General features: G+C 34.0%; 1 protein-coding gene across 1 annotated transcript; it reads left to right on the top strand.

The window, feature by feature from the left end:
* Positions 1-1,479: 1,479 nt before the first annotated feature.
* Positions 1,480-4,169, top strand: LOC132621349 (U-box domain-containing protein 17). Its single transcript, XM_060335578.1, has one exon. The coding sequence runs from the start codon at positions 1,802-1,804 to the stop codon at positions 3,980-3,982; it is 2,181 nt and encodes a 726-aa protein (XP_060191561.1). The 5' UTR covers positions 1,480-1,801; the 3' UTR covers positions 3,983-4,169.
* Positions 4,170-12,818: the final 8,649 nt, after the last annotated feature.

Genomic DNA, 12,818 nt, shown 5'->3' with positions numbered 1-12,818 from the left:
ATCTTTATTTACTTTTCTCACTTTCTCTCATGATTTGGATTTTGGAACCTTTCGTTTAGTCAAAGCCCCCTTAAAAATGCCCAAATATTGAATTGTATATCCCAAAAGACTGCCAAATAAAGGATAGAATAATCTTTTTTGTGCTTTTTCCATGCGTTACAGTTCCAATGGGCCCAAGCAAGGTCTAATCGCCCTTTTTTCTATGGTCAACCCTGGAATTAATTGTGTGATGAGAATACACACTTTTTGTTGTTGTTATTAAGTACTATCCTATTCACTGGTACTTATACTTTCCATTTTAACTGCTCCATAAAGTTTTGGAAAAATTATAAAAGGAAAATAAAGAAAAATAAATATGATTCTATGGTCATCAAACATTCAAACCATTGGGACCAATCAAGGTTATATTATATTTGTCGAGCAAAGATTGGATCGTCATCAATAGAAATTAATGTTGCCGAAGCGAAATCACTTCTTTAATTTCTTTTCTTAAAAAAAAAATTAAAGCTTACATTTTTTTCCAATTTTCTTACAAATATTTCGACGTCTTTTTAGATAAAAAGAACTCTTAATATTTCAATTATTAGACAAATTAAATTTTATTTTGTATTGCTAAGAAAACGTAAAACAACCCAACAAAGAAAACTCTTGATTGATAATAATTAGTTCAAAATAAGTCAAAACCCTAAGCCATAACAATTACAAAATACTAATCGAAGTAAGAATTTTTCACCTCATTAACCAACCCTTTCCTGTATTTAGTTCAACATATTCATTATGATAGTTCAACATATTCATTATGAATGTCACTGAATATAAATTTGAAGATGATAATTAAACAGATCAGCTTCCACTAAAAGTGTCCATGCTTCACTACTTGACATCATCATATCAAGCTCCACATAAACACATTAAAGAATATATATATATATATATAATCTAGTACACTTGATTAATTTTTATTTATTTTCTTTATTCTAAGAGTACTTTGTTGCAATATGTAAATGCTTCATCATTCACTTATTTTTTTTCATACTTTTTAAATTGACTTATCCTTTACAGGAGTCCATGTAATTTTTTTTTTCTTCCATCACCCCCTTTTGAGAAACAACTCTTAGAACTTATGTAATTTTTTATATCTTCAACCTCTTTTTTCACATTTAGAAATTATTATTGCTCTTAAATTGTTATCCAGTATGTATTTTGAAGTTCAATAGGGTGAATTTGATAAAAGTTGGTAATTAATATACTGTGAGTGAAAAATAAAGAGAAGAAAATGAATGGACAGGATTTAAGAATCTGGATAATATAATCCGTCAAAGCTAAGGTTCCAGCATTGAAATTCTTGGAAATGAGATAATGCCAAAAACCAAAAAAAAAAAAAAAAAAAATTGGAAAAAAAAAAGATATTAAAAAAAGGAAAAAAAGAAAAGACATTGTCAACACACAAATGTTATATTACCCAGTGAAAACTACCCTTTCACATTTCTTTCTCTTCCAGCTTTTTCTTTGCTTTCTTCTTCTTCAACGCGGATTCACTATAGAATATACTTATATTTTCCCTTTATACAAATAAATAATAAATAGCCAATTTCATTCTTGGTCTTTCATTCAGACATTTCTTCATAGAATTTTTCCATGAAAACTACATAAAGGTAGAATCTTGGAGTTGTTTTACAGGTTTTTCTTATCCCCTTATAGAAATCTCACTGAAATATTGTACAAATAAGATCAAGAAGCCAATTTTCTGTGAAACAAAAAGAAAAGGGTCATAGAATCTTGAAGTTAATTATCAAGATTGATGGCATCTGCTGCAATTTTCTCATCGTTAAGGAGACAAAGATCACCTTCACTGGAAGCATTCTTGGCACCTGTAGATCTAACAGATGTGGGGTTGTTACAAACTCTAACAGCCTTATCTTCTGAGCTGATTTCTACATTTTCAGGTAAAAGGTTGCCTTTTTATCAAAGGAAGAATTGTAAGTCTTTGTTAAGGAAACTTCAAGTCTTTTCTGTTCTCTTGGAATGTCTTCTTGAGAATAATAACAGAAGTAGTAGTAGAAGGGGTTCTTCAGATTTGCCGTTTACAGCTTTTTTATGCTTCAAGGAGTTGTATTTATTGCTTTACCGGTCAAAAATCTTGCTTGATTATTGCTCCCACTCAAGTAAGTTATGGTTGTTGCTTCAAAACCATTCGATTTCAGGTCATTTTCATGATTTGAACCAGGAAATATCAACCCTTTTGGATGTTTTCCCTTTAAAGAAACTGAATTTACCTGAAGATGTTAGGGAACAGGTTCAATTGTTGCAGAAACAAGCAAGAAAATCTAAGTTGTTTGTTGATAAACATGATGAGATGTTGAGGTTGAAGCTGTTCTCATTGTTGAATGAGTTTGAGAATGGAGGTGTTCCTGATTCTGCTCAGTTGTACTCTTATTTTGTGGAAAAATTGGGGATTTGTAGTCCTAGGAGTTGTAGGGTTGAGATTGAGTTTTTGGAGGAGCAGATTGTGAACCATGAAGGAGATATTGAACCCACAGCTTCAGTGCTCAATGGGTTTGTGGCTCTGGTGCGATACTCCAGGTTTTTGCTATTTGGCTTTGAAGAGGATGATATAGGACTGAGATTCGGTAAGCATAAGAAGCCGAAGAAAGGGCTGATTAGTCAAGAGATTGCAGATACATTCATTTCTGTACCAAAGGACTTTTGTTGTCCGATATCGTTGGATTTGATGAGGGATCCAGTTATTGTGGCAACGGGGCAGACATACGATCGAGCATCTATATCAAGGTGGATGGAGGAGGGTCATTGTACTTGCCCGAAGACAGGTCAGTTGCTTGATCATACCCGACTTGTACCAAACCGGGCACTTAGGAATTTGATTATGCAGTGGTGTGCTGCTCATAAAATTCCCTATGACCCTCTGGAGGGTGGGGATCCATTTGTTGAATGTTTTGCAGCTGCGTCACCTAGCAAGGCTGCATTAGAAGCTAATAAAGCTACGGCAGCTCTTCTCATTAAGCAGCTAGAGAATGGGACACAGATTGCAAAAACTATTGCTGCTCGGGAGATAAGACTTTTAGCTAAAACCGGTAAGGAAAATCGTGCTCACATAGCTGAGGCTGGGGCAATCCCACATTTGAAGAATTTGCTTGCATCTCCAGATGCTGTGGCACAAGAAAATTCCGTCACTGCAATGCTTAACTTATCGATTTTTGATAAGAATAAAGGCCGAATCATGGATGATGTAGGGTGTCTGGCGTTGATAGTTGGAGTTTTGAGATTCGGGCACACCACAGAGGCACGGGAAAACGCTGCAGCAACATTATTCAGTCTGTCTGCTGTTCATGATTATAAGAAGCAAATAGCAAAAGCAGATGGGGCAGTCGAGGCCTTAGCAGGTCTGTTGCGAGAAGGTTCTCCCAGAGGGAAGAAGGATGCAGTAACTGCTCTCTTTAATTTATCTACCCACACAGAAAATTGTGCGAGGATGATAGAGTCGGGAGCTGTTACTGCTCTAGTTGGAGCTTTGGGGAGTGAAGGTGTTGCTGAAGAAGCTGCTGGTGCATTGGCGCTTATTGTTAGGCAACCAATTGGTGCTACAGCTGTCGGCAATGAGGAAATGGCGGTAGCAGGACTCATTGGGATGATGCGATGTGGGACCCCTAGAGGGAAAGAGAACGCGGTTGCTGCGTTGCTTGAATTATGTCGTGGTGGCGGAGCAGCTGCTACTGAGAGGGTCTTGAAGGCTCCGTCATTAGCAAGTTTACTTCAGACATTGCTCTTTACAGGAACAAAGCGGGCAAGGCGGAAAGCAGCATCACTGGCTAGAGTATTCCAACGGTGTGAGCATGCAGCATCAATGCATTATGGCGGGTTAGGTGTAGGATATGCATTTGCTGGAAACTCAGGTGCAGCTAGGGATTCAACGTTTGCTGGTGATGTCTCAGTATCCATGTCCATTTCAGTACCAGTATTATAGGGGGTATTTCCCACTGTTCTTATCACCATTCATCTTTTGTTCTTAGTTTTGCCTGTAATATCCAAACATTCTTTCATTGAAATATAAACGCGAGAAAGAAAAAGAAAAATCATAGGAATACCATAAATTCATGTGGTCTTAGCATCTTGCAGAATAATGTGTTTCAAGTCTCTTTGCGTTTGGCTTACCAGAGATGTTAGTGAATAATAGGTTGATTCAATAAAAACCTATGGTAGTGCAAGCTAGAAATTGCAGTCTTGGCATATTTTCTTGGGTACATTTGTAGTAACAAGGTGAAATTAACTATGTTAATGTCCTAAAATTCATTCTGAGAAACATAATTTTGATTTATAATTTTCTTTTTTCTTTTCTTTGGTTCCGTCTGTGGCTTTGATTTTATTGGCCTAGTCCTTTCTCCCTTGTGCCTTTGGATTCAATCTTCCTCTTAATTTGATCATGCCCATTTTACCTTATTCTAATAAATTTTTTGAGATCATGAACCAAATCAACTTTGCAAAGGTATCAATCTGTTAAGTTAAATTGTCTGCTGAATATGATAAAGATGGTTCTCCAACTTCATAACTGGCACAAAACTTTGTAACTGAGTAAGATATTGGGTTGGGTTTGTTACATTGTAACTTTCAAATATGGTGATTTTACCAATTCCTAAACTAAGAAAGAGTAAATAGAACCTTCCTTTTTAGTCAAATCTGTTGTTCTTTGTTCAATGGTTTGGTGAGTAAACAGATAATATTAGACTTTGCCTATGCAAGCATTTAGTTGTCTTCAAATTCTATTCAACTCTCCAACTGGATATCAATGTTGACTTTGAATTACACCCCCGCTGAGACCATAAAAAGTTATGATGGGATGGATAGGATCCTTCTACCCTTAAAATTTTGTCTCATTTTCGAGTCATAGGAGAAAAGTCATGGTAGGGAGCAGTTTTCGTTTTAATTCGTCTTACGAAATTCGAATTAGTCGAACCAATGAATTTCAAGATATCGAATGGTTATACCAAAAATAACCCATGCCGCGTAAAAGAAAGAAAATTGAGTGAACCAGGAGCCCAAAATGAAAAAAGAAGTAAGAGTTATATATGTATAAAGATGAAAAATAGTAGGTATTCAGGTGTAAGCAAGTTGATCCAAACATCATCAAAAGAATAAAAAATAAGTAAACAAAAAGGAAAGAGAGAGACAGAGGGGGGTACGGATAATCAAATGGTGGCTCCTGGTAACCTAGCAAATTGTGGGAAAACAAGGCAAATTTCCATGGTAGAAATGATGGCATGGCGCACCAAAATGTTCCTCCACAGAAAGTTGAGACCAGCCGTTGTTGATTCTTCTTTTGGGTTGTTTTCCAATACCTATTTCTTTATTCTTTTATCTTTTATTATCACAAGGCAACAAACTTAGGCAAGATTATGAATTATTTATCCCACTGCAATAATCTCTTAACTCGTTTGATACGTTGACCTATCATTATCTGCCTCTATTTGGAACCAAAAAAGCAGCCTCTGTTTTTAAAGAAACAACGAAAAAATCTTAGTCGATGGTTTAGAAATGATGTCTTAAGACTTCTAGTGGGGTAATGCTTAATTTTCATTACAAGTTGTGCACCTTTTTTGCTTTTGGGGTTTACAAGGGATCTTCTAAGCTGCCAAACAATCGATTAATGTTTGTTCCATATAAAAAAAGGAGCCACAAAAATGTTTGATGGGTGGGAAACGAAAAAAGAAATTAGACTTTGTGCTTTTCCTCTTTTTTCTTTTATATTTTTTTAAGAAATTATTTTTGAAGAATTACTTTACTAAAGTTCCTTGTTGAAAAAGCTCTTAGGACTTTTGGTCCAGTAGTAAGAGCACAACATGTGATGTGTGAATTAGACGCACGTTAAGCCCGTTAACCTGCTTGAACCGGACCGGACCGTTCGGTTCAAAAGTGACAAAATCTCTTTTTGTTTTTTTGTATATTATATATATATATACTATAATATTTATTAGTATATTGTAGGTATATTTACATATATTATATTTATTTATAAGTAAAGTTTATATATTAACTGACTAACAGCAATACAAGCAACATATACGTATATATATATATATATATATATATATATATATATATATATATATATATATATATATATATATCAATATACTTAGGTTATATAACATACACACACATATATATATATGTTTAAGTTATATATATACTATATTGACTTATAACTTATATATATATATATATATATATATATATATATATATATATATATATATATATATATATATATATATATATATATGTTTAAGTTATATATATACTATATATACTTATATATTATAACTTAAGTTATTCATAGCTTAATTTTTTTCTAAGTTTATAAATTCGTATTTTATAAATTAAGTATATTTATATTATAAGTATATTCTTAGTATATTTTAGTTATTTTTCAAGTATATAACTTTCTAGTTTTTAATTTAAGTAGATGTATATTATAAGTATATTCTTAGTATATTTTAGGTATATTCCTAACTTCATATAAGTAAAAATATGAACACAAGTAAATAGAAGAAAGCTCAATGAGCCATATATTTTATTCATTCTTGGATAACATTTATTTGCAAGATGTAGTTTTTTTTAACTTGCAAATAATACATGAGTTGCAAAGAAATAGTAGAATAAAATCACCAATTCTCAATCATTTGGTTAATTTCCCCCATATCATATTCGGCCATGGAGATATCTTCAAAGTCTTCTATTTGGTCCGGTCCACTTGCTATCAAATCTTCAATCTCTTCCTCTTCGCCTTCCTTCGCTTCTAAGTTTTGGTTGCGTCGCTCCGATCTAATCCAATCGCGAATGCACACTAGTACTTGTAAGCTAAAGCCGAATAATGAGTGTCTATGGTCTCCAATTTGTTGTCTTCCTTGGCTAAATGCACTCTCCAAAGCCACGGTTGATACTTGAACCGTAAGGATATCTCGAGCCATTCTTGAGAGTATCGGATGACTTGCCTTGTATTTCTTCCACCATGCTAAGACGTCCAGCTCATCTAGTTCCTTAATATCCACATTTGGCTGCATCAAATAAAAGTGATATTCATCAAAGTTTGCATTACAAGAAGGAGTTGAATGTGAATTTTAAACTTTTAAACCCGATAAGTCATTTTTGCTACTTTGAGAAGTAGTAGGGCGTGGAGCAACGAGTGTAGCATGTTCTTTCAAATTAGAATAATGAGTAAAAACTTTTCTAAACTCGTCATCAATAGCGGTTTCGACTTCAGCTAAAGATGGTTGAACTCCCTCTTCAATTTCTAAAAATGTATAAATTTGACCAACCAATGCTTTAGTATAAGACATTTTTAAACAAGGATTTAAAAGAGAACCCAATATAAATAAAGTTGGGGTGGGAAAAAAATACTTCTTAAATTTTATTGTCATATCAAAAATAGCCGCTTGATAACCAGGTTTATATTTATACTCTTGTAAAACTCTAGCTATTTCCGCTAAGTAGGCTAAAATTTCGGTTACCGTGAGATAGAATTGTTTAGAAAAAGCAAGAGTTGCATTATAAAAATTTTCTAAGAGTTCAACACATTCCTTAACATCTTCCCAATCCGTAAAATTTAACCAATCATCATTATTAATATTATATTTGTTGTGAACTTATTGTATGGGAATCCTATACTTATATGCTTGTTGTAGCATAATATAAGTGTAGTTTCACCTAGTCTCAATTTCTACTTGAATTTTCCTAGGTCTAAGGTTATTTTCCACACAAGCATAAAATCACTAATTCTTCCCCTATTAGCATTACAAAAAAGAAACGCAACCGCATCTCTAGCTTTTTGAATAGAATTGTCAAAACGCACAAGACCATCTTTAACAATTAAATTTAAATTGTGACAACTACATCTTACATGAAAAATATTTCTTAGCGGAGGGTTTAGTTCTCTTTTTAAAAGACCAATCGCCTTTGTATTATTAGAAGCATTATCTAAAGCAATATAAAATGTTTTTCTATAAATGTTAAAAAATCTCATAATAGTAGACATTGAATCCGCTAAAAATTTTCCATCGTGACGACCTTTTCCTTCATCATATAAAAAGCTATAATTCTTTTTTGCATAATCCAGTTGTCATCAATCCAATGACATGTAATAGCAAAAAACTCTAACTTGTTAAGACTATGACCCAAATCAGCGGTAAGAGAAACATTACAATTTAAAGAATTAAATACATGACGCAAATAAAATCTATATTTTTTATACAAATCTATAACATCCGCTCTACAAGTACTTCTAGGAATACCCTCATATAACGGATTATAACAACGTTGAATGCAAGTAACAAACCCCAAACCCGAAGGAAAGGAAAATGGTAAAAAATCATAAGCTACCATTTTAGATATTTCTACACGCTCTTTTTTCTTGTCATACTTAAAATTTTTACCGGTTCGTGGGTCTATCGTCATTTGAATACCCCCACATTTGAACCTGTTTGCTCTCCCCAAACATCCATATGTTTCTTTCTCATATGACCATTTAGTGTACCCGTTCCACCATCCTTACTAGTTTCTTGCTTAAAAGTAAATATTTGTCCACATAGGGTACATTTAGCTGTTTGACTTTTCCTATCCTTAGTCATAAATTTTCAAATTTTAGCGGTTGACTTACGAGTTCTACGCGGTTTGTCTTGTGTATGTGATTGTGCAGGACATGTATCTCCTATGGAATTTTCGGGGGTTTGTGTTTTATCATCAATTTCATTAAAAGTGTCGGTATAATGTTGTTGCATTGCCTCATGACCTAAAAGTGGATTATTTTCACCAATATCAATACCTAAATTAGGTGTTTCTTCCACAAATGTTTCCTCATTAAGCCCACGCCTAATAATACCACTATTACCGGCACCACATCTAAATCTCTTCGCCATTATTAAATAGAATTAATTTAAATCATACTCAAATAAATCACAAGAAAATGAATTGCAATAAATTAAATTGCTAGAATTAAATTGCGTAAATTAAAGATAGAGTTGGAACGAAAGTACTAAATTGCCGGACTAATTTCCAACAAAGTGAAGGCGGCTACAATTGCAAATCCACCAAAGCTACTTCGGATTGTTGCAAAATCACCAACTCCACTAACAATATTATAATTGCAAAATTAATAATTGAAACTATAATAAGACTTTATAATATTTATTTGAGAGAAATTTAAAGTGGCTAATTGTTGCAAAGTAACTATAACTGAGAGATTGAGATTTGAGAGACAGAGAAGAGTGAATTGATGTGGATTAAAATAAAAATGGAGAGGGGCTTATATAGGGGTGGGGGATGGGTTAAGTGTTAAAAAAACGTTTGGGGGGTTTGGGGGGGAAAAATGAGTTGGGGACCGTTTGACAACGGCCATTTTTGCAAATAGACCCCAACGGTCCAATTTGGAGCCCAAGCCTACCAACGGCTACAAACTATTTTTTTTTTTTAAAATTCCACCGGTTTTATCGGTTAACCGGTTTCGATTTTAAAAAAATTAAAACCGGACCGATATATAATAAACGGTTAACCGGAACCGGTTCCGGTTTTACCGGTCCGGTTATCGGTTTGAACCGGTAAAACCGAACCGGTTGACGGGCTTAACACCCGTCACTAGTTCGAATACTGTCAAAGATAAAAGTTTGCTATTTATGTTGAAGAAGAATAGAGAGGCGAGCCCATTATCCACAAAATTTCAAACTATTTCTAAATTTACCATGATAGTTTCTAGATTATCACGATAAAAATTAGTTCCTTGTTGATAAACAATGATCCTATAAATGAAAGGGGACAAAAAAGAAAAGTTATAGAGGAGGAATATTCAACTTTTTAACAGTCATTCAAAGTTCAAATTTTCAGGTCATACGCTGCTTACATCACATTTTCTTTTCTTGAGAAAATTGACAGTCAATAATAGCTACAATCAAAGATTACAGCTACACGGTTAAGGAAATATCAGCTTACAAACAAATCTTTCTTTTCTATGGACTGTCCTAAAGAATTTTCTTGTTTTAAGTTAAATTTCCAACCTTCATTTTCCTCTTCTACATTCCAACTTCTTTCACTTTTTTCTGTTCTGAAGTTGAGGTCTTTGGTTAGTCAAGGGATCAGTAAGTCATTCATGAGACTATCTTTTTCGAATTTCATAGAATAGATAATATGGATGGGACTGTCTATAATGATAGACAAATGAAAGACTTTTCTCAAGATTCTAATTCATCCACTGCTCACTTAAAGTGAGGTCTGTGAATTGAAGAACATCAAAAGTTATCTACTCTTTTAAGCACAGAATTCTACAAGATATCAGGGAATGATGATCTTCACACAATGAAGATGACAACGGATATACAAAAATACTTAAAACAGGAGCGTGAGTACATACAAGCCTGACAGATGGAATAAAAATCATTTCTTGGACGTTCAACCTTACAACACTATCCTGGCCACGACAAAAACTCGAGTAGCATTCTGTGCTATTTTTTTTACAAGTCTCTCGGCAGGGGCAGATCTAAAGCCCGCCGGGAGTGTTCACCCGAACACTCTCGATAAAAAATTATATCATATAAGGTATTTTTTAATTTTTATGTACATATATAGATTTTGAACACTCTACAAAATAAGAGAAGAGGTTGATTCAATGATTTAGGATGTTCAAAATTTACCTTAAAGTTACAAATTAAATTTCAATCATTATATTTTTATTTTTCAAACCCTTTCAATAAAAATTCTAATTCTATCACTGATCAGAACCTAGTGAAATGACAACTATGATGAAACAGATGTTCCTTCCCAACTCATTTGTCAGAGTTCTTTACGGGAGTTGGGTAAAGCCCCAGTCAACGTCAATCTCAGCAACGAGAAGAAAAGTCCAATGTTAAAACATGGACAACTAGGACAAAGGGATAACATTCAACTTAGTTCGATATTTCAAATGTACTTCTTGTTTACCCAAAAAAATTAGTGGTTTAAAGGATACGTAAATTGATTTATTATAAGTAAGAAAAGATAATAAGTGCTAAAGTAATGAAATCAGGTAAATATAAAACAATAATTAAGTAAAATATAGAATAAGCCTGGGCTGTAGAAACTCGGAGGAATCTCTTAATAAGAATGACTCCAGTTGAACACTCAGCCGTTAAGAACACTTTGAATCCAGAATAAAAGAATATATAGAACAAAGTAAGTATGCTATATTGCCATATGATTTCCTATGTTTTAAAAACCTCTACTTATACTAGAGCTATGGTGTGCATGATTCACCAATCATGCCCCATTAATTACTAATATTCATACTGCAATAAAAGATAATTAGGGGTGATAATGAATGGTAATAAAGGGTATTAATGCGCTTTTAAGACTTGAGGAAAACTTGGGATTTCTTGTAACGGTTGTACATTGAATGATGTTTGATCGGTGAGTTAGCATACTTTTTCGGACCCTTTATAGTTTTTTCCTCCGATAGCTATTACCAAATTACTTATCCGAAGCGTCATATGCTTTCCCAAATCCCCTCACTTGCCGACTTGAATCGGACATGTTACAATCACCACTGTCATCTTTTGATACTTTCGCCCGGTGCCTACGAATTTTACCGTATACACTTCTCTTCCCATGATTGTCCACATAAAGCATACTAGTCAAATGCATTATTGCCATTTGTAACTGTAGGAAAATAACATTTCCAGTCCATACATCATAATTCCAAAGTTTTCCAAGCACAGAAAAAAGGTAAAGACAATATCAGCTTCAAAGTTATCTTTACCCTATCCAGACAAGTAGTTAAGCAGACGGGAATGATTCATTACAAGTATCATCAAGTCATTGATATAAATTAGAGATTTCACAGATGAACTATTCATCTATGTAAGAATTCCTTTGAATCCTTTCCCTTGAATTATATTTTTGGTATTTTAGTTTTTTGTCTAAAAAAAAATCATGGCTTTAGCCTCTGTCAAACATGTATTGAAGCTTTTGATCACTTTGCTCCTTGAGAATCTTACTTTAGCTCAATTTCCTGACTATCGCACCGCAAAAATCCCCACAACCTGGATAAACAATAATGTTTCGGCTGTCAATGTTACAAAGCCCTTAACGTACCCTTTTTACTCATTCAATCAATCTTCTGGACCTTTCATGAGAATTGTAATGCTCAAAGAGATAAAAAAGGACATGGGATATGCTTGTGGTTTTGCTTCAAATGGAGAAGACGATTCCTTTGTGTTCTCCATAGGAATTGTACGTCTTATTCAGGACTTTGTAGGAGCCGAGAACTGGTCTGACCTTGAGCTGGTCTGGTTTGCAAACAGAAACCATCCAGTTCGTGAAAATGGAACGCTGCAATTGCTGCAAGATGGAGATTTAGTGTTAAAAGATGTGGATGGAACTCTTGTGTGGTCTACAAGTACTGCAAATAAGTTCATATCAGGCATTAACATGATGGAGACTGGAAACCTTGTCCTTCATGACATGTATAATCAGACTGTCTGGCAGTCTTTTGATCATCCAACAGATGCACTCCTTCCGGAACAGAAATTAAGGGCTGGTCAAAAACTTGTGGCTAGAGTTTCTTCATCCAAATGGACTGAAGGTAACTACTTTCTCTCTGTATCAAATCAAGGCTTGTTTGCATTTTACATATCGAACAAGCCACATATGTATTTTTAAGTTTTTGGTTAGAGGAGAAAGGGATAGCTTTGATGAAAGTTATGTGAAAGCAGTGAGTGGTACTCTTGCCTTGTACATATCATCAACTGAGCCAAATGAGCCAAATGCTGTATTGTCAAGACCTT

Source organism: Lycium barbarum, chromosome 12, assembly GCF_019175385.1.
Source record: "Lycium barbarum isolate Lr01 chromosome 12, ASM1917538v2, whole genome shotgun sequence".
NCBI classification, from domain to species: domain Eukaryota; kingdom Viridiplantae; phylum Streptophyta; class Magnoliopsida; order Solanales; family Solanaceae; genus Lycium; species Lycium barbarum.
Note: the sequence above shows the minus strand (reverse complement) of the source record. Positions and strands in the feature narration are given on the sequence as shown.

Coding starts and splice junctions, on each gene's coding strand:
- LOC132621349 (XM_060335578.1), top strand. CDS start 1,802: ATGGCATCTGCTGCAATTTTCTCATCGTTAAGGAGACAAAGATCACCT.